The 24,758-nt window shown below is 41.6% G+C and overlaps 1 protein-coding gene across 1 annotated transcript in view; it reads left to right on the forward strand.

The window, feature by feature from the left end:
* The first annotated feature begins 2,949 nt into the window (after window positions 1-2,949).
* Window positions 2,950-24,758, forward strand: part of GALNT18 (polypeptide N-acetylgalactosaminyltransferase 18) — a 235,843-nt gene continuing 214,034 nt past the window's right edge. Inside the window, exon 1 of the mRNA XM_069016617.1 lies at window positions 2,950-3,084. Within this exon, the coding sequence (XP_068872718.1) occupies window positions 3,063-3,084 (22 nt within the window). The 5' untranslated portion in view covers window positions 2,950-3,062. The remainder of the gene's footprint in view (window positions 3,085-24,758) is intronic.

Consider the following 24,758-nt stretch of genomic DNA (forward strand, 5'->3'; position numbering starts at 1 on the left):
ATGAAACACTTTCTTTGATTAATGTGGATTACTAGTTAATTAATGCTCATCACTGTTGTATTTTAATAGAAGTGTGTGATACATAAAGATTTCTGCTTCTTGAAAAAAACCAACCATTTCCTTTCTTTACAACTTCCTGATAAATTAATAATGAGCATTTTGCTACCTCTTTGATATTGCTGGGATCACATTCTATGTGTGGCTTTCTCTGGGACCACTATATTTCAGGTCAGTTCATACTGTTTTGTCTGTTTCTGATACAGTACAAATGTTTTGCCTTTTAGTCCTCTCGTAAGTTGTTACTGTCCTAGGCCATCATCTTCTTCCTGCTTGCATTAGGATAGAAATGCTGCATTTTAAGAAATCTACAACTTTCTGCAAATCTGGCTCATTATAACGTTACAATGCATTGTTAATTCAGTGCTCAGCAGATTAAGATAAATCACACACTGGGTATTATGAGGAAGCTTCAGGATTTGAGGATGTAAATCGAGGCTGGCACCTCCTTAGGAGGAGTTATGAGGCTAGAGGGGGTTTGACTACTAGAGATCTTCAAGGAATCTGCCTGGGGCCAAACGTGATGCTTTCATTAATGACCTCTCTGAAATAATGAAGAGTTTGCTAATGAAACCCCCTGTTGGAATACAGCTGGGAAACATTGTTACTGTGCAAGAGAATAGCAGTATGATAAAGAGGAGCTGAATAACCTTGAGGACAGCAAGAGATAGAACAGAAGAAATTCAGCAGCTGAGAGAAGAGGTTCATGCACTTAGAGGCTGTGCACGAGAGCTTTCTCCTGTGAGACTGTAGCTGCTACCTAACCCAGTCAAGGTCAGGATCCACTGACTTTTCAGTCATTGTTCATGTAAAAAACTGCTGTAGCTTAAGCATCATGGAACTTCTACTAAATCAAAGCTGATGCAAGTTTTACAAGTTATATATTTTCCTGTCTCTCCCACTGGCACAGCCCTCCAGAAACACAAGGCAGAACCAAATAAACACTGAGGAGCACAAGCTTGTTTCACTCTTAATTCATTTGTCCGTCCAATTTGAAGGCAGAACCTGAGTCTCTCAGGAAAATGCATCAGCAATAGGATCAAGAATATTCAGTTTCAAGTTTTCTGCATTCTCCAGCTGAAATATTTACCATCCCCCTTGTCTCCTGTAAGCTACTTCTACCATTTACACTGCATTGTGGTGAAACTTGACCAGATAAAAAGTTCCTGCCAGGTCACTTGACAAATGTTGATATTAGAACCAGAGAAGGGATGGAAGTATCTTGCAGGCAGAGTGGCACTGCCCCTCGGGCCAGCACTGGCCTCAAGGGTGGGATGAAACTGCCCCAAAGATCCCTGTTCATCATTAATGTGTTGAAAGTGCTGTGCTGCTTATGTTCCTGCTGAATTTGGATGACAGCCTTTGCACACCAATTTTAATTTAGAAGGAAAGACTGATGAAAATGCCTTTGAGATGTCCATGTAACGGCATCAGTGGTTACTCATAGTCACTGCCAACAATAAATACTGTATTGATCCACAAGGATGGGACCCTGGGAACAAAATGCTTCCCGAAAGTGGAGCACTCACTCTTCTGATGCTCTCTTAAATGTCTTCCAGCAGTGGTCCTGCAGTGGCATGTCTCATTATTTGTTACAGTTGAAAGGCTGCTTCTTCTCATTAAATGTTTTGTGCTGCACAACAGGTCTCGGGTTTACTGTTGCTTGAAGTTCCCTTGTGAATTTTTTTCCCTTTTCAAAGAGTTTCAAAGTAGTCCTTCTTTACTGATCTTTCACAATCACTAAAACGTTGGAAGAGCATACAGACTGTGACAGAAAACAAAGTTCAGGCAATTCCCAGCTGAGGGTGATATGGCACCGTATATCCATCACATAGATTTAGGCATTAGAGAGAAAATTAAGCAGCTTGTTGAAGTAGTGGCACTGTGCCTAGGTGTTGGAAAGAAATACAACACTTCCCATCAGTAAATGAGGATTTAATGTTCAGGGTGCTCAAATGTTTCTTATTTTTTCTAAAGCAAACCTTCATTAGCATGTTTGTTTAAGCAGTACAAACTGTCCTGTCCTGGTGGCCACGAGACTTTGGCTGCAGCTGCCAGTCCCTTCTAATGGGCACTTGGACATCATCTGCATGTGTCCACTTTGTTTTGCACAGAGAAAACAGGATTTTTAAAGGGTCAGATTGCTGGTGAATAGCGGAAATAGGTTCATAAAACCAGTGGTAGTAGGTGCAAAACTGTGTCACTGTTTTAGTTCTTTAGTATTTTTAGTTCTTCTAATTTTTTTATCCACAGAGCTTTATTTCTGCTTGCAGGACATTTTTATTCAAAGGTAGTAAGATTCCAGAAATCAATGTTTGTAATGTAAATTGTGACCTGACTTTAATGTTAGGCTTGATCACTGTCTGCTGAAACAGCTGTGCCTTAAGAAATACTGACTGTGATAAATCCACCTCTACAGTGAAATGTACAAAAAAAGAAAATACACATACAAATAATTATTTATAGAGTCTGGTATGGGACTAGAACAGCAAGAAACTTGAGGAAGAAAACCTTAAAACTCTCCTGTGCCAGATCCTGGAAGTCAGAGGCAATGTTACCACATTACTGACACTGGGTCTATACAGGCAGGCTCTGTGGTCTCTACACGACCATTTGTGGGGTGCTCACAGCTCTGGCCTCAGCAGCTGCCCTTGAGAAAGCACCACCTTATTAAACAACTTTATTTTTGCTTTGCCTTCCCGTGCAGCTCGTTAAATTGCAGGCTTTGTGCCTGACTGGAGACATCCAGCTAAGTGCCAGCACCTGTGGCGCAGAGCCCCGGCAGCTGGGCCAAGCGCTGAGCCCACCTGGCCAGAACCTTCTGGATGGAGGAAAGGCTGGGCTCAGCTGCTTCTTGGTTTTGCTCCAAAAGGAAGCGTAGCGCTGAGAAAGATGCCTGGTGCAGGTGTTGCTTCGAGGGATGTTTTTGACCTAGAACGACGGAGCCACACTGATTTCAGAGGAGAGAAGGCAGCTGCGCCACCCGGGGAAGTTTTTGGAAGGTGATGAGGATAAATTATGTGGGAGGTGAGATCAGCGCTAGTTCCCAGAGGGGAGCGTTCTGTTTCGGATGCTGTTGCTGCGTTTGTAGCCGGGGCTGTCCCGTGTGCAGGGCCGAGGGGCAGCGGGACGAGGCTCTGTGCTCCTGCCAATCCGGGCCGGGGCCGCGAGGTGGAGCCGCGGCCGCGCTTCTGCCTCCGGCTCCTGCCTTTAATTTCCCGGGTTGTTTTCCCCTGGAGCTGTAAGCAAGCTGCTTTGGGAGGGATTGACAAGGCAAGTGCTTCATTTCTTCCGAGCGATGAAAAGCCCTGGCTGGCAGCTTCAAAGCAAGGCTTTCCTGTGTTGTTTGTCCTTCCACAAGGACGTGGGAATAGCAGCGTGCCCAGGGTGGCTTTTGGAGTATCCTGAATTTGTCTGGTGGTGGTGCCAGGGGAAAAAGCATTTCCTGGAGGACAAAAGAACCATCCTGTTTACTTCTAATTCTTGAACAGGCGTAGGAGAGAAGAAAGGTGTGGAAGGGGAGGTTCCTCCCCTCACTCCCAAAACTGGTTTGTTTCGCCCAAGAAAGCAAAGAAACTCTCGGTGCCCAGTGTGACTCAGTGGTTCAGCCTAAGCAGGAAGCCTACAGGGGATTTGGCTTCATTCAGCCTGCCAAGGGCACTAAACCCAAGGATTTTAGTCCTTCTCCTCTTCACTAATGTAGCTGTGGCCTAAAAAGCAAAATAATATGCCTTAGTCTTTGTGAGGGAACTTGCTCCCCAGTGTAGGGACCCATACAGCAGAGTGGCAACGAGGTTATGAAGTTACTGCATCTGAAGTACAACCAGCTTCAGGGCTGGGAAAAGTCCTCCCTTATGACTGTCAGAGGAACACCTAGAGCAGACCTCTGATGTGAGGAGAATGTCCAAAACTGCAGCTGGCTAATAATATCCAGTCAACTTTTGAAAATAATCTGAGTTGCTGTGTCTGAACCAAGTTTCCTGGATCTCTAGAGAATCTTATTTCAACTCCAAAGCCTTATTTTAAGAATTAACTCAACATTTCAAAACAAGCTGTTGGAATTTCAGTGGTGCTGCAATTTGCCATCTGCTATTTTTCTAATTCTAGCTTATGCTCAGATAAATTTGGCTCGTTTTCACAAAAGTATGTTCTAGGACTTGCATGTTCTGGCACTGCACGATCCTCTTGGATTTATTCATGGGTTGCGTGGGTACCTGGGGATGGGGTCTCAGAACGGAAAAGGTTTCTGACGTCTGTTCTTAACCTTCCCTTTTTTCAAATTTAAGAAATTGTTCTAAATAACACGTTTTATTATTCTGAAAGGGAAGTGAGAGGAGGATCAGAGATTGCAGTCTCTGCTTGGTTTGGTGGAGTTTTTGGTGATTTGACTTCCAGAAAGAGTACTCTGCTATCGGTAACACTTACACTGCTCTAAATAAAAAATACACATGGGGGTTTTTTTTCTTTTTTTTTTTTTAGATGTTGTTGTTATTATGAAAGCATGAACTTCATAACTGATGGGCAGATTTCCAAAATGTGTGAGGGCTTAGCAAGGTTAACATTCCAGAGGGATAACAATACAAAGTGTCTTGATTCTGGTTAACCTAGCAGTTGTCAAGGGCTGGGCCTTCTCTGCATTCCAGGCTACTGTAATAATTTCCTGTATTTCTGGGACATTTGCACATACCATCTTTTAAGTTTGTTTTCCAGTTACTGTATCCAATTATATATAGGCTTACATTCTAAGAGTTGCACTGAAGTTTCACACAAAGAATAGGGATGTTTGGATCAGAGTTCTTCCCTGGTGTGTTTTAGCCACTACTTAGGCACCTGAGTCCAGGTGACTCCTGTTCCTGTCTTTTGGATCACCTACTCCTAGTGTAACTTAATTCTATCACAGCGTTACCTGCACTTTACTAGAGAGAGCTTCGTGAAATACTGCATGAAGGACATGCTTTTATTCTTTTATGGGCAGAACACCTAATCCTGTTTCCAGTCACACACCTAATGTACTTTGGGCTGCCTGGGAAGTGAATCACAGCCAGAAGAGAGCCAGAGAAGGAGCTGTGTTTCTGCTGTTGTACTATTAAACACTAGGTGCATTATAAGGGAATGCTATTAATAGTTAAAAAGCAATTTAAGAGTAAACTTTGTTGTACAATGAAGCAAAACAAACCTGTTTTCTTCCTCCCCTTCACAAAACCAAAGCTGGCTGTCTGGAGACTTCTGAAATGAGCTGGTATTAGCAAGTTTCTTGAAGAAAAATTAAATGTGGGGTAACTAATAGAATTTATTGAAACTTGGGAAATTATGTTGCCTGTTTCCAAGCACAGTAAGCTGTAATATTCCATAAGAGAGCACTAAAATCACTTGACTGTTAACAGGCTTGTGTGATAGATGTGCATGAGGAGGGCACTTCTTGTCTTGCTGCAAAGCCATAGCTGACTCTGTACCTGCAAACCCAGACCTTTTCATACCCCAAAAGGTCAACCATTAGCTTTATTTGTAAGGCAGCACCTGAGATCGCTGTGTGATTTATACCCACCCACAGATGGGGCCAGCTTGTTTTCCTCATGGGAGGTACATGAGGAAGTGTCCAGGTTCCAGAGCAGTCCCATCTGCACAGTTCCACAGAAGCTGAGCTTTTTTTCACTGCTCATCACCAAACAGTCTTACCCTCTCCTCTGCCTTGGCTCCAGTGCATGGTCAACTCAGAGCTGAGCTGTCTGCCAGGAACCCTCCTGAGCTGGCTTCTTGTTGGGTTAGACAGGTGCCAGCTCTAGGAAAAGAGTTGCATGCACAGCCTGAAGTAGGGAGTTCCTTCATTCAGCCACGTGTGTCTGCCCTAGACCTTGTTCTTTGAACAAGGGATAATCAGACTGAAATGGAAGAGAGGTGACTGAGGTGGTCAGTCAGAGATGCCTTCTGACTGTCCTCTAACAGAGCCAGAGGCATCAAATGGTGAAAGGTTGGGAGAAAGAAATGGAACTAAGGAGGAAAACCACTCTGTGTATGTTCCTCAGTTCATTTGTCAAGGTTTGGGGCTTGTCTACTTTCCAGGGTTGTTTCCCTGTATTTCTGGGAAATTCAGTCAGGGCTGTAGGACACCAGAGCACGGCCTTTGACTTGGGAACTCTGCCTCCCCTAAATCTCTGGGGGCTGAAAGAATATTTTGGAGAAAGAAAGCCTTTGTGGTGTGCTCCATTACATGCTCTCTCTGGGTTATTTGCTGTTGGACAGGTACTAAGTCAAACAAAGGCTTGTTCAGACCCAGTGTGTTAAACACTTAGTGGGCTCAGGGAAGGAGTCAGACTCCCAGGAGCTCCTCTGCCCTGCTCAGACAGTCTCCTGCAGTGGGCTGGCTGTGTGCAGGGATAATGCAAGGGGTTCCTTCTGTACTGTGCTGCAGTTAACACCTGCTGGACTTTCATCCTCTGAAGTGCTGAGTGTGCTTTGTCCTGGGATAGGTAACCTCTGTACTTCAGGCATCTCAGATAAAGCAGGTGGCTGTAGGTGTGACAAAGGAAGCAAACCTTGGCCACAAGAAGGAAATGGATTCAGTATGTGCCTTTCCCCCCCAATACTACATTCCTCATTTTTTGAGATTCGTATGTAACACAGTGCCTGTGCCTTACATATGGATGTGCACAGGCACGTATGTAACCTCTGTGGGGTCACATAAAACATAATTTTGAAGTGTGGATCTCAATACTTCTCAGTAGCCAAATGGAACAATGCAAAATCTAAGACATTTGAGAGAAATGAGGATAGCAGGCTGCCAAATGCTGCTCAATTGTGCTCTTTGGCAGGGTGATCTCTTTAGGTGTTGACCTGTCAGCAGCTATTTTGAAAGGAGCCAGGATTTTGGTTAGTAAATGGAAGGAGACCTAATACAGTCAGCAGAAGGTTTTCAGTGTCAGGCTACTGAGGAGCAAAAATTTCAGTGCTATTTATATTCCTTCTCAACTATGAATTTTCAAGTACTTTGCATTGTTTAAGGCCAAGTATTGACAGATGTTGAATGTTTTCAACTAGCAGTAAAGTCACAAGGATGTGAGGTCAAATCCCACATAATGAGCTAAGCTCATAGGGTCAGCCCTATCCAAATTATTTGAAGAAATTTTACTGAAACACAATCATGTTCCTTTAGTCCTCATCTTCTCCCATATTTTTAAAAAGGACTACTACCTAAGCAGAGAAAATCTGTACAGGTGTTAGGCAAAGGGGAATGGTTATTAAAGAGTGGTTATTGTAGTGTTGTTTGGACACCAGTATGGTCTGGATTAGCATAGTTGTGTTGTGATTAATGGCCTAATCAAAACTCAGAAAAATTACAGAACTTACACAAAGGAATGCAATATCCACTACCAGCACAGAACTTCATAACGAGGCAAAGCATGAAACCGTTTGATGTCATTAATAAAATCTATCATGGGAGGCAGGAAAGTATTTGCAATTGCATCAGTCCTTGAGAAAAAGGCAGACAAGACAGCTGGGGTGATGGAAAAGATAATACATTAAAGAAAAATTAACATATCTTTGGGGATCTTTTTAGCAGGAGGTGAAGGGAAGCTTTTATTCATTAAGAGAAACTGCAGTTGTCTGAAAGCATGGAGAACATCATGGATAGAAATCTTCACTATTAGAGCAAGCATTCTTTAAGTGGAGACCCTTAGAGGTACCTGGGTGTTTTATGTAACCAGTGCTATTTTTTCAAGTGGAAGTTTCAGCTGCAGTTGTGTTTTACCTTTGTGTCAGCTAGTGAGTCCTTCTGGAGAATGCACCCACTCTTCCTCTCACGTATTTCAGCTAATGATAGCTATGAAAATGCAGTGAGTGTTGAGGTTCTTCGTTTTAGTTAAGTCATACCATAAAACTTTGTAAATCTTCAGAACCTGGAGTTACTGTATTCTTCTCTTGCTTAAATTCTTGCCTGGCTTTGCATTTCCTTGAGCACTGAAATCTGCAGACAGACCTTGTGGCCTGTTCATTCCTTGTTGGCTTCATCCCCTTAAAAGATGGGGATGTTTCTATCATTGTACTCTCCTGTGAAATAGAAGACAATAGGCTTGAAGTCACCAGATCAAGTCACGAGGCACAAGATGCAGGCACTGCACCTAGGAATAGCCTAAGAGCCTCTCTGGAAGGTGGCTGATTTTGTATCCCTCTGCTTTACAATTCAGAGGAGCAGCTGAGGGAGCTTGGGTTGTTCAGTCTGGAGGAAAGGAGGCTCAGGGGAGACCTTATCACCCTCTACAGGAGGATGTAGCTGGGTGGGGTCGGTCTCCCAGATAACAAGAGACAGGATGAGAGGAAATGGCCTCAAGTTGTGCCAGGGAAAGTTCAGATTGGATATTAGGGAAAATCTCTTCAAGAAAAGGGTTGTCAGGCAATGCAATGGGCTGTCTGGGGAAGTGGTGGAATCACCATCCCTGGAAGTGCTCAAAAAACATGTGGATGTGCACCTGGTGAACATGGCTGGATTAACAGTTGGACCTGATCAGCTCTGAGGTCTTTTTCAGCCTTAATTGTTCTATGATGCTACACAATCACTGGCCAAGTAAGTTGTGCCCAAACTTGAAGAGAAGGAATCCCATGCTGCCACCGGCATTTGGTCCCTTGAAATCTGGCACAAAACAGAGAGACAGAGATTGCAGAAAACTGCAGAGTTGAAAGAAGCAGGAAGGTCATCAGAATGCAGATATCTACAGATTTGTAACCACCCAACACTGGTACGAAGCACCAAGCATGACCAAAATTCCAGGATGCCCTGTGAGAGGTTCCTGCTTTTGCCCAGGTTCTTAGTAAACTGCTCACCATCTGTGTTAGTGCTGCTGACAGTGATGGTCACCAGGCACTGGAGGAAGTCTCAGTCTCATAGCTCTGAGTATTGATGAGATCATCTTGATCAGAGGAGGAGTAAAGGCCCAATTCCAGGTTTTTCTTCTGTCAGAAACTGGAGATATTCTGTCCTTCCTAAGGCTCTAAACTGGCAAATAAACATCTAGTTCTTATTAATAAGGAGATATTTTTATTGCTGTGGCTGAATGACTTAAAATAATTGAGAGTGTACTAGGCACATGGCCAAAGCTCTGAGCTAGAAAAATCAAATCATTTATGGATTTTTCTCCTTATTCAGCCTACTTGAGCCACCTACTGATGCAAGGCCTGGAGGTCACAGGTTGTCATAAAGCTGAATGGGAAGATTATTTTAAATGAATCTCATCAAGTTGGCTTAGAGTCATATAACACTGAGGTATATTCATTTACACAGCTAAGCTCATCTTTTTATGGGGCTTTCTCAGCTCACCTTTGGTTTTCTTCTACTTTCAAATTTTTGTCAGCCTGAACCATCCAGTTGCAGAGGACTTGCAAAGGACCACTCAATGAGTTATATTTTGAACAAGAAGCCTCCAAACTTGGTAGCAGTCAAGGATGCTCTCTCAGGGTGTTGGCTACATCTGTTGCTTGCTTCTTGAAACATTTCTTCAGCTGTGACCTGTTCACTGACTTCCAAGATGGTTGCCAGAAAAAAAAACCTGCCAGATGCTTTTAAGATCCTGAAGAATGCACATGAACTGCCTGTGACAGGATTTATTTCACTGCATGTCTAAAGGAGGAACATCTGTCTGATGATAACTGTGTTCCTCCAGCCAGTGCAGTGTTGCACCTGCGTTATTCTGGCTTGGGAAGATCTCTGCAGTCAGGAGCTGGTTCTAGCTGGGGTGGTGAGTGATAGCAAGGTTGCTTCAACTCTTCCACTATTCCCATTAGCACAAGGAGGAGCAGAGGATGGGAGCTGTGTGCTGACCTGAAAAGGAAATGCGTGGATGTTCTCACTTGATTCGCTTGCTCTGCCATAAGTGTGGGTTTAGTGCTTTTTTTAGCATGGCACCGTTCTTGGGCGCTGTTAAACACAGCACATATGCCTGTCAGCAGAATTCTAGTTAGTTCCCTTTCAATCCTCCTGATTATTTTTCAGGAGGTTATTAAAAAAAAAATCTGAAAGGAAAACACACCTGCTAGGTGAAGACAGATTATTCAAGTGTCAGGAGAAAACCTCCTCCATATGCACTGTAATAAAAGCAAAGAGTCTTAAAATAGACTTCCGTGACTTGCATAATAATTGGAACACAATTTACTGTGGAGACAGCATCAATGTAACTAAGGAAACTTTCCTGTCTGATGGTGGAGGATGAGGAAATGGTATATCAAAGTGCTTCAATCACTGCTTTAAAACTATAATCTGTGTCAGTCAGATTGAGAACACATTATGTGTTCTTCTGTACCATCTGCCCAACAATCAATTGAACTTAGTCTGAAAGGGATGGAAAAGCAGCCCTCAGTAACTTTAGAATATGACATTTACCACATTTAATACCTACTGAAGAAAATGTCTGTTAATAAAAGGGTGTGCTAAAATAATAATGGAGAATTTCTTTGGGTTTCTGCCTTCATTTTTCCATAAAACTGTCAATGAAATGCTACCATCTTGCTTGTCAATGTGTAATTGTCTTTTAATGGTTGGCTGCTCAGTAGTAATCTTTTCCCATTTACTGGTTTCAAAGGCAAAACCTTTTGATAAGACTTTCCCTGCCTGGAGGAAGTGAAATTGTTTCATTGTCTTTAATTGTAGATGTATCTTAGATGCATCCTGTGCTTAGGTGAACCTCTCCCATCCCATCCACCTCCACCCTACGCTATGCACAGGTGGCCTTTGCTTCACCACAGTGAATGAATTGTGTGTTGCCTGATGCTGAGCACAGGTGCATGCAGGGACCTTGCTCATTACCATATCATACTGCCAAAACCTGATCAGAACCTGAGGGAAGGGTGAGGGAGCAGCCCGTGGTGATTTTGCATTTGTCAGCTATGGCTGTCTTGCAAAGAGTTCAGCTTGCCTGAACCCTTCCTTGTGAAGCAGTAGCACAACACAGAGATGGTTCTTGTGGATGGAAGCCTTTGGGAAAGCAGGGGCATGTCCTGTCTCTCGCCTTTCTGAAGACTGGTGTGGTGACATCCTCTTTAGGACAAAAGGCAGATGTATGCATTGCTCTGCACTCTGAATGCCAGTCAGGAATGAAGAAAGGCATTGACATTGGATATGTGTTGATGCCATCCTGGGCTTAACTGAGTGACTGAGTGTTTGGTTGGTTTCCAGGTTTTTTTCCATTTTATTTCAGAGGATACATTCCAAATATTTTCTGTAAGCTAGTTTTTCTTTGGCAGTTTCAGAAATGAAACAGAGCCTGGATGGCTAGGATCAGATCCCCTTAGATACATAAACACAAAATCACATTCTAGAGGGCAGGGAAGTTGTGCTGTTCTGTCCCATTATTGTGTGCAAGGAAGGTGTTTCAAAGACGTTTTGTATTAACATTTACAGAAGAGAAGTAATTTTTTTTTTTCTAAAATCTTAATAAGATGACAACACTAACCAGTAAAATCCTGAAATTATTTTCATGAGACCATGGACAAATGCTCCATGTGGTGATCAGTGCATTTACAAATCCCTGACCAAGACTAGCAGAGTGCAAGTCACAGAAGCCTGTGCTGAGCACACAAATGTTAACTGGAGCTACTGAAATGTTCCTCTGCACAATGGGACATTTTCTCTTAGACAAAAGTCCCTTTGCACTTTTTGCTTGTGTTACAGGTCCTCTCCATATCACAGTGAGTTCACAATATGGAAAAAAAGACAGTCTTTTTTTTTTTTTTTTTTTTTTTGTTCTGTGAACCTGACATTCTTAACAGTCTTGTTTTGCCTGTGATGCCTGTCAAAAATGAACTGTAAAGGGAAGGGCAGTGGGGTGGTCTTAAATATTGAAAGAAATCTAACTTGAGTAAAATCTAATCTGAGTGACATGTTCATCTTCCTATTTCTTTTAAATGAGGAGAGTAAAGATTCTCTTGCAAGTGAAGAAAACAGAATTAAGCTATGCTGGTTTGTCAGCCAGGGCCAGTCCTTACTGTGTGCCTGAAACTAGTTCAAGCAATGAAGAGCTGGATATTCTGTATCCTTTGGACCTGTTCTGCAGCGTGGGTGCTCAAAATGCAAGTAGTCTCGGAGGCAGACAAAAGTGAAAATGACTGCATTGTTGCCAGAATGTGTAGAATACCAAATACAATAAAAGATGGAAGCTCCTTTTCATTTTGTAACTTAAATGTTAAACTTCTAAAGTTCTGTGAGTTCTCATTTTTTCACCTGGCAGGGAGTAATAGCCGTGGAAGGTGTACATTGGCATCACAAAAGAAAGATGGAAATCGTGACTCTCTTACCTTTTTATGAACTATCTATGACGTGAAAGGCTTGCTCTGAAAGGGCATTTCACTAAAATAGGCTTTTGGTGTTTCTGGGAAACCTCAGGTTTAACAATATTGCAGTTCTCTAAATATCAGACAACCCTACAGTCTGCAATAAGAAAACTTTCTCCTTCCAGCTGTAACTAGGAGAGAAAAGTAGCAGTGTTTCCAGCCAGTGCACGTGGATTTCATGTTTACACATGGTTAGTGGAAACTGCCCTCTGGGAAAAGATAAGTCTTCACCTTTTTGCACTATCTCATAACTGGTGGGGGACAAACATGTCCCAAACAGTACTTTTGCAGCTTAGTGATTGCAGAATCTGCTTCTTCATACTTAGCCTGTCAGCTAACTATGTCTGAAATGTTTTTACTTTAACAGATGCAATAAAATTTACTCTCCATTAAGTTTCTTTATGAATGAGCTCTGCTTCCCTCGAAGAAAAATGTGTAAATATACACCCCCTAATTTACAGTTTTGCCAAATCTTTCATGTTCCAACCCAGCCAGCTTTGACCAGTTAATGAAACTGTTGGTCTCTGATGCAGATTCATTCAAAGAAAGCAGTCTAGTGAAATGCAAAGGCAAAGCTCAGCAGCAGTGATGCATGAAGTGGCATTAAGCCTCCTTTAGCCTCCATCTGTGTTCTCTTTCAGCTCTGCTACGTATTTATCTAGCAGAGAAAAAAAAAAAAAAAAAAAAGAAAGAAAGCAGCTTTTGGCAATGGCATCTAGCACGATTTCAGTTGGGTTTCTAGATTTCTCCTGCCAGGGATGGGAGTTACAGGTGACATTTGTGGCAAACTCAGCGATTCTCCCACCTGTGAATTAAAAGAGAGATAATTGCAGTTACAGAGTTTGAGAGGTTTTCTCTGGTTTTATTATTTGTCTTCTTGGCATAGTATTTTACTACAGTTAGGTTTAATCTGATTTAGCTGCCTAACAAACTCATTAAAACTCGTAAAACATTGCAGAAATCTTAATGATGGTGGAGAAAAGTGGACAATGGGAACGAGAGAGAGGAGGACTTTAAGGGAAAATCCTCATCTTTTTGGAGGACAACTAAAAACAGAATCACTAAGCATAATATTTTTTTTTTGCCAATTCTAAAACTTTAGATTTTTTGGTGTCAGAAAACTCTTTCCTATAAAAAATTACCTAACATTTAATAATACTACTGTAGCATATATTAATCTGGATTTTCACTCCTATAATAAGTGGAATACAGTCAAAGATTTATTTATGTAGGAAATAGTCAAATTCATGGTCTCTTATATACATGAGGCTATACAGCCTTCCATGGTACGCGACAGAAAAACCTTCACTGTTAACATTAGAACTAAAAAATAGTATAAAATAAATTCTGACACCACCTCCTCCCTTCCCCAAAGATGTTCCCCTTTTGGTAACACAGGGTTTCTGTACAGGTGGTAGCTGTGGCTGGACCATGAGCAGGGCCACTCACCCCTGTTCTTTGTGAGTGCTCTCAGATCGTGTCAGGATGCTTGGTGGTGTAATTGGTCTGAATTACTCTCTGTGCTCTGCAATCCAGGATGTTTCAGCTGCTCTTATTCCCAGCCCTCCATGAAAGCTCACAGAGGGGGAACACATCCACTGGCTAAAGTACACTGAGGTTAACACAGCTCTGTTAGACTCAGGAATTGTTGTTTAAGTCTTACCCTCTCTGCCTGGTACTCCAAATTTTTTTGAAAACTATGTGCCTAGTGGCATTGATGGGTTTTGTGTATTTTCCCACTGCACCATCAAACTTCAGTGTTCCCTAAATTCTAGTTTAAACCTGGGGAAGCTTTGCACCTTTATTTTTTCCAATTTCTTCTTACTTTATGGAGGAACACCTGCTGTCCCTGGTAACCCATTCTATGGATTGGTGTGGCTGTATTGCTATAAGAGAATCCATAATTCAGCTCTTTGTCCAATAAACAAAGCAAGGAAATACAAGGTGTGTTCAACTTGGTAATGTTCTCCAACGGGGCAAGAACTTTTCATGTGATCTGGTATGAGAGATTCTCTCTTTTTAGCTAATGAAGATGGATATGAATCACGTGACATCTTATGTCTGGATTTAGGGTATTTATTAAATCTGGCTTAGAGGTTGAAAGTAAATGTTTCAGTTATTTTCTAAAAGCTTAGGTTTTGAGCTACAGGAAAGGCAGAGTTTTTCCCCTTTCTGTGTTGCTTAGTTTTGTTTTTAAAAGCATGACAGATTTACTACAGTTTCAAAAAGTCTTGTTAATATCCTACAGGGTTGTGAACAGACTCTTGGATTATTTTTTTCTAAATTAGCCTACGGAGTCTTTCTTTCTTACTGGAAGCAAGAATATTTTTTGACTGTTTTTTTTTTTTTTTTATTTCACTCTAAGAAGGTCAAGAATTTAGAAGTAACGCAGCATTAAAAGTACCACATCATTAGAATGAACTCTAAGTTACAATGGTAATCAAATAATATATTGATTTTTTTTTCTTTACATAAAAATGCTTTTTTCCACAAAAAAAGGCCTTTCTGTGGAACAGCTTGGAGGGGAGGGAAACATATTTAGTTTTTAGGCAAAGGTTTTAAATTCAGATTAGAGACTAATGCTTTTCATCATTGTTGAAAGGGAAGAAATTAATATTTCTCAAGTTACTAATTGTATTTGTGCTGATGTTGCCTAAAGGTAATGATTCTTAAGGAAGTAATGTAATTATTTTAGTAATATTTGTTTCTCTACACTTTTTAAAAAAAACCTGATTTGTGTAAATTGGTATCTTCTTTATGGTAGACATGGATGAGTTTGAAATATTTCCTCCTATTGTACAAAGTAGTAATATTCTCTAGCCTTTGACCAACAATTGATGTTTTGTCTCTCTGTGCCAGTGCTGGAGATAAAATTTGGATCTGTGAACCAGTGGAAGCCATTTTGCTGCACATACCCTCACTGCAGAAGAGAAAGAATCTTTTCTTGCTGCTGGATTGACGTGCGCTGCCTCATTTAAACAAAACAAAATAATGAAGCAGTGCTGGCATTGTAGAGATATTCCTGAGCTCTTTGAGCAGGCACAGTGGAGTGGAAAACGTGCTTTAATGAAGGAAGCCAGCAGCACTTTACTCCTCCTTTTGTGTTTGTCACAGCCATTAAGTTATTTTGCTTCAAGAAAATAAGGAAAACAACAAACACCTCCCCTCAAAATCAAGGAAATTTATCTCCTAACACTCTCAAAACCAAAAAATAACAAAGAAAAGCAAATTATGAAAATGAGTCCAGGAGGACTGGCTCAATCTTTAAAACAGTTTTCTTAGGGGGACAGCATTTATTTTGCTCTTGAAGGTTTAGGGACATTGAACTTCTCTGTTCAGGCCTTGTAAAAAGGACCTGGAAATGGAACTTTCAAGGTGGTACATGATGTCAGTTTGACTTTTCAGAAAAATAGAAGAAGTCTAAGTTGCTACAACTGTCAGAGAATCATTGCCTATTTCACAGTTCTCGTCTTTGCCACAAACTGACCATCAAATGTGTTCCCAGACAGATGTCCTATTTCCAAACACCAAACTCGCCTTATTGCCATATGCTGAGTGTTTCGAATGCCATTTGATTATCAGAATGTGTCAGAGTGCACTTACAAGCATGGAAACTTCTACTGATAGAAATGTGAAATAATGAGCTTGTGTTCAGAGTTTGCACAGCAAACAGGAGGTCCTGTTTAATGCAAATCCCAATGGAAATAACTCCCAAATTATGCTTACCTGTTATTCCTATCATCAAAAATGGCAACTGGAATTAGTACTGCTCTTAACAGCTAGCAGTGTGTTCTACAGCCTGTCATCACTGAGTTCTGCAGGTATTTCACAGAAATATTATTTGACTGATGAGTCATCCTCAGAACACAGCATTGTAATGAAATAATGCTTGGCATGTGATAGATAAATCTCAGTTAAAACTGGTGGAAATTGCTTGAGCTGGGGGAAGAATTATATTGAAACACGTTTGGTTTTTTTTTTTTTTAACAGCAAGAAGCAAAATAAATGAATATCACCAGGGAATAAACTTCAGATTAGATGTTCCTCTTTAGTCCTCCCAGTGGTCCTTCCCTAGAGAGTAAAAACCAAAGCATAGAGTTGGATCTTGTGCTGCAGGTGAGCACTTAATACTAAATGTATCATTTTTATTGTGCTTTGTTTTTTCCCTTTGCTTACAGGTTGAGTTGTTTTCCTATCTTTTCCCCAAAACTTCCACCTTCAGTCTAGCCTTTGCTCTTTAAATTTCACTGCAAAAGGTTAAAATGTTGTTTTTATGGGTTGCTTACCATGCAAATCAGCATGTAAATTCTCATTCTGTGTCATTTTTTCCTGAGAGACTTCAGCTGAGAAGTCCAGATGCAGGAGGAGGACCCACCAAAAGCTGACATCAATTCTCAGAGTTAAAACCTCTGCTTCTGAAGTATTTGCAGTGGAACCTTTCTAACATCCTGGTAAAAGAAACAAAGGCTTGTTGAGGCAGGCCCTGTGGAGGAAAGCGTGAGCCTTGGGCAGAATTTCTGCTGCTAAAATAACTGTATTATTTACAATCTACAGAGAAACGGTGTCTACTGTGATTTCCACACTTTACAGATGGTCTATATTGCACTTCTTTATCAACAACTAGGTAGAAACACCAGCCGGGTGATGTTTAGTGAAATTTGTGTTTAGCACAGTGCTGTTCATAGATGTCAGACTGCAGTTGCCTGAAGATGTATGTCAGCTGTACTATTCTGTTGATGGCTGAAGACTTAATCTCTTCTAGTCTGAATGTTTTTGGCAAGAAGCCAGTGGAATGTAATCCTACAGAGGAAATTATCTAACAAAACCAAGGCCATAAAACTGGGGAGTTGAAAACGTGCAACTGAGATGTTCCAAGGAGGAAGAGGCACGGTACAATTTAAACAGATTGCACCTTAGTCTTAAATCCATATGATCTTGTAACTTTTTTGAACTGGGTAGGTTGGCAAACACAAGCAACAGAAGCCTTCAGAGTGCCTGGATGCCATGTCAGTGGCTGAAAAATAACACCTTATATATCCTCCAAGACTTCATGATAATGAAAGCCAGGCTGTGGAACTCCAAAACCACCATTTACTTTGTTAAAGCTGTAGCAACCTGAGGAACTGAACCAGTATCTCTTATGTGGACTATTCTGAGGTAACTAAAATAAAAAAGATTAGAGTTTTAAAAAAATCTCTGATACTCCTATACCTCTTGCTGTTGTGGACTGATGCTTCTGGATCCCATCTTCTGATTAGTACTACACACCTACTGCATAAATTAAGACTTCTGAATATCTTTTATTCATAGTAAAGCCACCCTGCAGTTGACTTTATCATTTAAATATGTGATGTTTAGTATTTCAGTAACAGCAAGAATTCCAAAAGTTTCTTGAGCTCACATATTCTGTTCTAGGCTCCGGGACCCAGTCGTGTTTTTAAGGAAGTTTTCTGTGGGGCAGAAGAGACTGTTCCAGCAATTATAAAGCAAATAGCATAAAGGACAGGAAGGTAAACTGGAATATCTAAACAGGGCAATTCAGCTGCTTGTTTCTTTAGATGATCTTGAAGTATTGCTGACTGGTGGTAGCTTATTCTGTGAATGAACATGCTGTGTGTTGAATTTAGAGAGGCAAATAGAAATTCATGCCCTTTCTTGTCTTGAACTGTATAAAAGTAGGTGATTTTATAAAAAGGACTTCTTTTCCTTAATGTGCAGACTACTTAAGACCAACAAAAGAACAAACAAGTTGATATTTTTGTGATATTCAGTATGAATTTGGCAATGAACAAACTGGTAGCAATAATGACAATGTAAGTCCTGTTTATTTCTGAACTTGACTAGAAAAGACAATACAAGGAAGGGTGGAACCACTTCAGCACACTGTAAAAAAAGAGTTCTCACTTGCAGTCCTCCTGTCAAAAAAAGCCCTGGCATTTTTAAAATCTTTTCATGTGATCATTAGAGCGAAAGCTGTGGGTTAGTGGACTGCTGGGTGCCCGTAAGAAAATGCTTTTTGTAGCTTTTCTTTGGCCTAAAGAAGCTGTGGATTGTGTGTGTGTGGTGCTGATAAAAATTCAAGCTGTAAATAATATTGCAGCTGGAGCCTAGACCTGGCTGTATGTGAAGCTGGCTTCTAGAATGGAAATCCTCCAAATTATGTAACAGCGTTTTTCTACCTCTTGTGCCCCCAACCCACAGAGATCCAATGAAACAGTTTCTTCCTCGCTTCAAATAACTCATTCAGGTTGGCATCCAGAGTTTTTGCCGAGCTGTGACGTGTTTCCAGCTGCATGGTAGCTCTACCCTCTAAAATTGTCCTGTTGCTTCTTTTCACTACAGTAGTAAAACAAGTAGTGGAAGGCTAATGCCTTGAAATGCCCAGTCATTGCAATCTAAGGAAAATCTCAGTGAAACAGGTACTCCATTTCTTCATGGTAGAAGTACTAAGTTATTTTCCTTAGCTTTTGTGTTTTTTTTTTCATTTTGACCAACATATAATTCTTTAGGCTCAAAGAGACATGGTGAAATCTCTGGAAAAGTGAATGCTACTTTATGCTTTGAGGTTGCCTTGATTTGTTACATCACTTTGCCAGTGTCTGATATGGTTTGATTGTCTGTGTAACTAAGCATTTGCTGCTTTCCATGGAAGATTCAGAGAATTTCTTAAGCATTTCATAAGCAGTCCATGCTCAATCTTCAAGCTTTAGAAGGCAAATTATTTGTTTCACCTAAAAATGTTGAAGGATGTTTCTAACTGTGTTGATCATCGCAATACCTGGCCAGGTAGACTTTGAGATTCTTTGCTTTGTGGCTCCATGAAGGTATGACAGAAGAAAAAATTTTTACAGTGTGAAGGATTGAATTACCTGATATTTGAAGTGTTCTTTAGTGCTTGATTGGTTACGCTGAAGACCATAAAGCATGTGCATCCCATGGAAAAAAGAATTCAAGGAGTATGGGAGTTGCACAGCAAAAGAGTATGTGCATGTGACTCCAGTGTACACCACAGGGAATCTTGTTCTTTAGTAAGGAAAGAGCCTGGTTGGAGCTGCATGGGAGATTTTAAAAGGTTTGCTTTTACTTCTATTAGAACGATGTTTTCTTCAAAACTTTTATTTAAAACATTTTAGAGGTTGTCTGAAGCCTATGCTTTGAAATATTCTCTTCAGCAGTTCTAAAATCTGGAGTTCTGCCTGATTCAAGACATACCTAGAACTTTGTGGCTCCTGGATCTCTACTTGCTGGTACCATACTGATTGTTGAAAGACCCCCTGTCTCTCATCCAGTGCTTCCTCTGAGGCCTGTCTTTTCCTGTGATAGCTTCTGTGAGCATCTCTCTTTATTTTGTGAACAAAAAGAAAAGGCTTTTGGAAGTAATAATATGTTGCTCCATGAGTGCTGGTGTGGAGCTCACATACAAAGCCATCAATCGCTGCAGTCTGTCTCGTGTGGAACGGTGAAAGACCCCAGCAATGTATGGAAAACCTGAACTTTATTGAACTTTAAGACTCTTAAAAGCTACAGCTAAGGGGTGGGGGAGGAAACAACTAGTTCAGCCTGCACTCTGGCCACAGCCTCGGGCTGGAGACAGTTGCCAGCCACCGCGCTGGCCCCAAAGGCTGTGAGGTCACAAGAGCGCCAAATCCCTTGGCTTGCAAGAGTCTGGCTGGGGACCCATCCCCAGCATGGCAACTGGAGCCGAGCACTGAGTGCCATGTCCAGGCTTTCCTCGAACGCCTGCCCCTGACCTGGGTAGCCTATTCCAAAACCTAGTCAGCCTTTCTGGGAAAAAAGTCTTCCAAATGTCCAACCAAAACATCCCCTGGCACAGCTTACATCGCCTCTGTTTTGCATCTGCTCTCCCTTGTCCTTGCCCACCTGGCACAAGTCTGGCACTGACCTGCCAGCAGTAGAAGAGGCCGTGCCAATGAGCACTGCTCAACTTTTAGGACATTCAGAGGGGCTCCTCTCCTTCTTCTTTCTCTCTTTCCATTCAAGAAGAAAGCAGCAGCTCAGGAATGACCTGCTGCTTCATGTCACAGACAGTTTGTACAGGAGGAAAGGTCAAGAAATAGACGGGGTAAAAGACTGAGGCTGCAAAGTGGAAGATTTGTTCTGGAAGAGCTTTTCACGAAGCACAGCCTGGCCCTTGAAGACAGACTCAGAGCAGCATACGCAAGGCAGTTCTGGGACATGGCTGCTGTGGCAGCAGGACAATGCCAAGGCCCCCTCCAGTCCTAGAGCCCTCAAAGCAGAGGGCAATGGGACTCCAAAGTAGCAGAAATTGTGTCTGATGGGTAAGATATGCACAGAGATCAAGGTCAGTGAGAGAATGAGCACAGTCATCTTATACAGGTCTGAAGAAATTTGTCATGTACACGACACACACTTAGAGAATTCTCTGAAGTGTCTGTACTGTCTCAAGAGAAATCATTGACACAGGAGTGCAATAAACAGAGGAGTGCAATATCTCTCACGGATATTGGGAGTTGGGATTTGGAGCACAGTGTGTTTGGGCTGAGATCCAGGAATGGAGCTTAGTAAACTGTGGCCCTGCTTGAGGCTGCCCAGCAATGGCAGGGATGTGCCCAGTGCTTGGTGCCAGCACCTGCTGGAGTAAGTGTCGCTGGCACAGGAGGGACATTGAGCCAGACACAGAGCCCAGTGGGAAGGATGGAGCTGCCTGAAACTGGGGCTGCATGGAGGGCACAGGGCCTCTGCCTGGAGACGATGGGGCCTCACCTGTTGGAGACATGATATGTTTGAGGCACTGTACCAGGAGGGGAGCAGGCTCCGGAGCTCCCGGAAGATGTATGGAGAGAGGCTGAGGGCTCTTGGTCTGTTCAGCTGGAGAAGAAGAGACTGAGGGGAGACCTCCTCGTAGGTTTACGTTTTTCTTAAAATCTGTAGCAACTTAAGGCCAAACTAATCCACAAAACCCTGAGGAGAAGGGGTTATACAAATCTTAACTGTCAGCGTTACAAGACCGTTCCCTCTGCAGTTCATCAGAGCAAGTCTGCAGCAGGGCACAGGTGTTTGTTAGACATTCTTGGAGCAGTGTGATATTCCAGGCCTAACCAAATAAAAACTTCAATCTCCTCTCATACCATGAAAGCTGTTATAATACCAAGCTGGACTGAAAGCTTTCTTGCTGTGGAGTCAGCTTTGTTTAAAAATGGCACAAGGGCTTTCTTTTGTGTTTCAGGGTGGTGGTGGTGGTTTTTATGCAGCGAACAGATCAGAGAAAAGATAACTCCTAAAAATCAACCAAACAAACATACATCCAAAGCAGAAAACTTTTTCATCTAGCTAAGAAACAGAATTAATTACTAACATACTCTAGGTATTTTAAGGTGAATCTCTTGTTTGCTTAAGCTGTGGCTGCAGTATCTGATGAAAGAAGGTGTCATATGGAAAATGGCTTCCGCAGTTTCAAATTGTAGAACCCATGTTTCAGCTAAATTACATACTTGGATGTAAACTTGGCAAAAGAGCATCAACACAGGCTTTTGTGTGTTTACTCTAACCACTGGCTGAAGGACAGCTGGCCAAATCTCATCTTTAAAATTATTTGGATAATGTTGATTGGGAAATGGAAGAGTTAAACCAATTGATTTCACCAGCAGTGTCCTTCAGTTGTGTCTGTCCTTAACATTAAACCAGTAAGGCAGAATCATACAATTTTTTATAATTTCTCATTGAGCAATAAATTGAACCTACAGAAGTAATTAGTCCCTTCTAACCATCAATTTGAATTACAAATGACAATTACTTTAATGTTCCATTTTCTCTGATCTCTATTTTGACTTTACAGTCACTTCTGAGGTTTTACCCTTCTAACCCTCTGTAGTGGTTTCATTAACTCTCTTTACTCTGGCATAATGCTCTTGAATGCTTCAGTGCCAGTTCCTCTGAAACAGTGTGAAAATCCAAGCTTTCAGAATAGAAAGAATTTGGAAGAAATAATCACCCCCTGCCTTGCAGGAATGGGAGGAAAAGGAGTATTGCAGATTTTTAGGCTTCTTTTAAGGAATTTCTGTCTAGAAAAGTAGTTCTCTAATGAGCAATTGAAGGAAGTCACTTTCCAATTATTTACTGATTTTTTTTTTGAGACATCAGAGAACATGGGTAATGATGATAGTTGATGTTAGATTTAATTGGTACTTGGGCTGCAAAGCCTTCCTAGGAGTTTGTTCTCCAAAGGCTGACACCCATTATGCTTAAGGAGAAGCTCCATTCATGCATTAAAAACTGATTAAGACAGAAAGGACAAAGAATAGGAAGAAATCATCAGTTTCCAAAGAGAAGAGAGTCATGAGCAGGGGATGTTGGGATCTGCATTGTTCAGCATACACAGATGTGATCAGGCAAGCATGTAAATAGTGAGGGTACCGTAGCTTTAGTAATTTCTAAAGCCAACTGCAAAAGGTGGGAGAAGCCATGACCCTGAACGACAAGCTGATGAAATAGCAAAATTACAACAATTAATTGACGTATGAGTTCCTGTCATGTGAGAAGGGGCTGCATATATGAGACTCACATTGGCCAAGAGCTGTCTAAGAAGGGGGTCTGTGATAGGCCTGCACAATCTGTTCATGTTTCTTTGGAATATGAGAAAGTACTGGTTCAGAATTTTGTGAATTTGTAATTGCTTGCACAGCTAGTGTAAGTAATCACTTGCAACCACTGACACAGCCTTTAAGCCATTAAATGTGTTGAAGCTTTTCCAGGCAAAGCCTGGCAAAAGGACTATTTTTGTCCCTCAATATTCAGAGCTAGACAGTATTTGGAAATAGGATATTTGGCTGACTCAGTTTTTGTTTGACGTAGTACAATGATTTGTATTACTATAGTTAAAGATAGAAAAAGACAGCATTGAGAAATGGTTTGAGAAAGCCAAAATTTCTAGATGTCACAAATTATTTTGCATTTACTACTTTTATTTTTTGCATCTGAATATAAAAATATTCAGAGATTGAGTGGGCTGCAATCTCTGGAAATCTGTTTCAAATGTTTCCAAGGTTTAACACCCAAAAACGAAGAGACTTGAAGTTTCTTAGGGACAAGGTTGTCATTGGAGGTGTAGGGTGTAGACACATGACAGCTTTGAAGAGAACAGAACATAATGCTTCTCTTAGAAACTGTAGACATGCCACTTGCAAAGGACCATATGTTGCATCTTTTACTCCTGCTGGTGAATTGCTGGTCACACATGAGTCACTTGACATGGATTAACTGAGAGTTTTGTGGCAAAAAAATGGTGCAGTGTAATGCTGCCAGGAAAAATAAATCACACCAGTGCATAAAAGTAACTAATAAAGCAGGACAGCAGAGATCAATTACAGTATGAAGTGATTTTTGATGGTTTTGATAGAAAAACATTTTGGAAAGACAAATGGACAAGATAAGCCTGGCAAACACTGAGAATGGAAAATGCCATCTGGAAACAGAAAATACAGACATAAATTTTACAGCAACTGTATGAAGGAAATGGAAAATGCCTTCTAAGCCATGAACCTGGTGATGGAGAAGACAACACACATTCATGTGCCCCTGGCTCCTGCAGGTTGCTTTTTAATCTAAGTTTCCAGTAGATGTTTTAATGTTCTTTCTGGCTCTGTTCTGTGCCCTTTGCATGAGGTGTTTTCTCATAGCTTCATGTGCAGTGAGAGCTCAGTCCAGAAGACAGGATACAGTTCGGTTTTCCCCTTGAAACAGTGTTGGCACTCTGTTGTTTCTGTATCTTCTGCATTGTTCCATTTCTTCCTTTCAGTGCTCAGTGAGTGGTTTTGAAATGACAGAGCCCATGGCTTGGACAGGTGTGCTCTTTAGTCTGGAGAAAAGGAGGCTCAGGGGTGACCTTATCACTCTCTACAACTCCCTGATAGGAGTGATTAGACATTGGAAGGGGCTGCCCAGGGAGGCGATGGAATTCCTATCCCTGCAGGTGTTCAGGAAAGAACTGGACATGGCACTTAGTGCTATGGCCCGGCTGACATGGTGCTGTTTGGTCAAAGGCTGGAATGGATGATCCTGGAGGTCTTTTCCAACCTCAATGCTTCTGTGATTCATGGACATTAGTTATGTATGTGAATGCCACTGGATGTCTGTGTGTTAGACACCACGTTAGCTCTCCTCCTGGGGAGGCTGCAGTGGCCATGTGAAGCTGAATTTTGCTGTAGTTGGTGCTTTGGTGAGCAGTCTTTGCCAAACAGTGGAAAATGAGGAGTCCTGAGTGACCTAGATGAACTGGCGATTGCTAAAAATGGTGATGTGTAACAGAACTAGTGTAAATTTCAAAGTGGGGATTTTTAAATGAGGGATGGGAAAGATGACAGAGAATAACAGTAAAGGGCTGGAGCAGATATGGACCCAAAGAAGGC

Source organism: Aphelocoma coerulescens, chromosome 5, assembly GCF_041296385.1.
Source record: "Aphelocoma coerulescens isolate FSJ_1873_10779 chromosome 5, UR_Acoe_1.0, whole genome shotgun sequence".
In the NCBI taxonomy this organism is placed as follows: domain Eukaryota; kingdom Metazoa; phylum Chordata; class Aves; order Passeriformes; family Corvidae; genus Aphelocoma; species Aphelocoma coerulescens.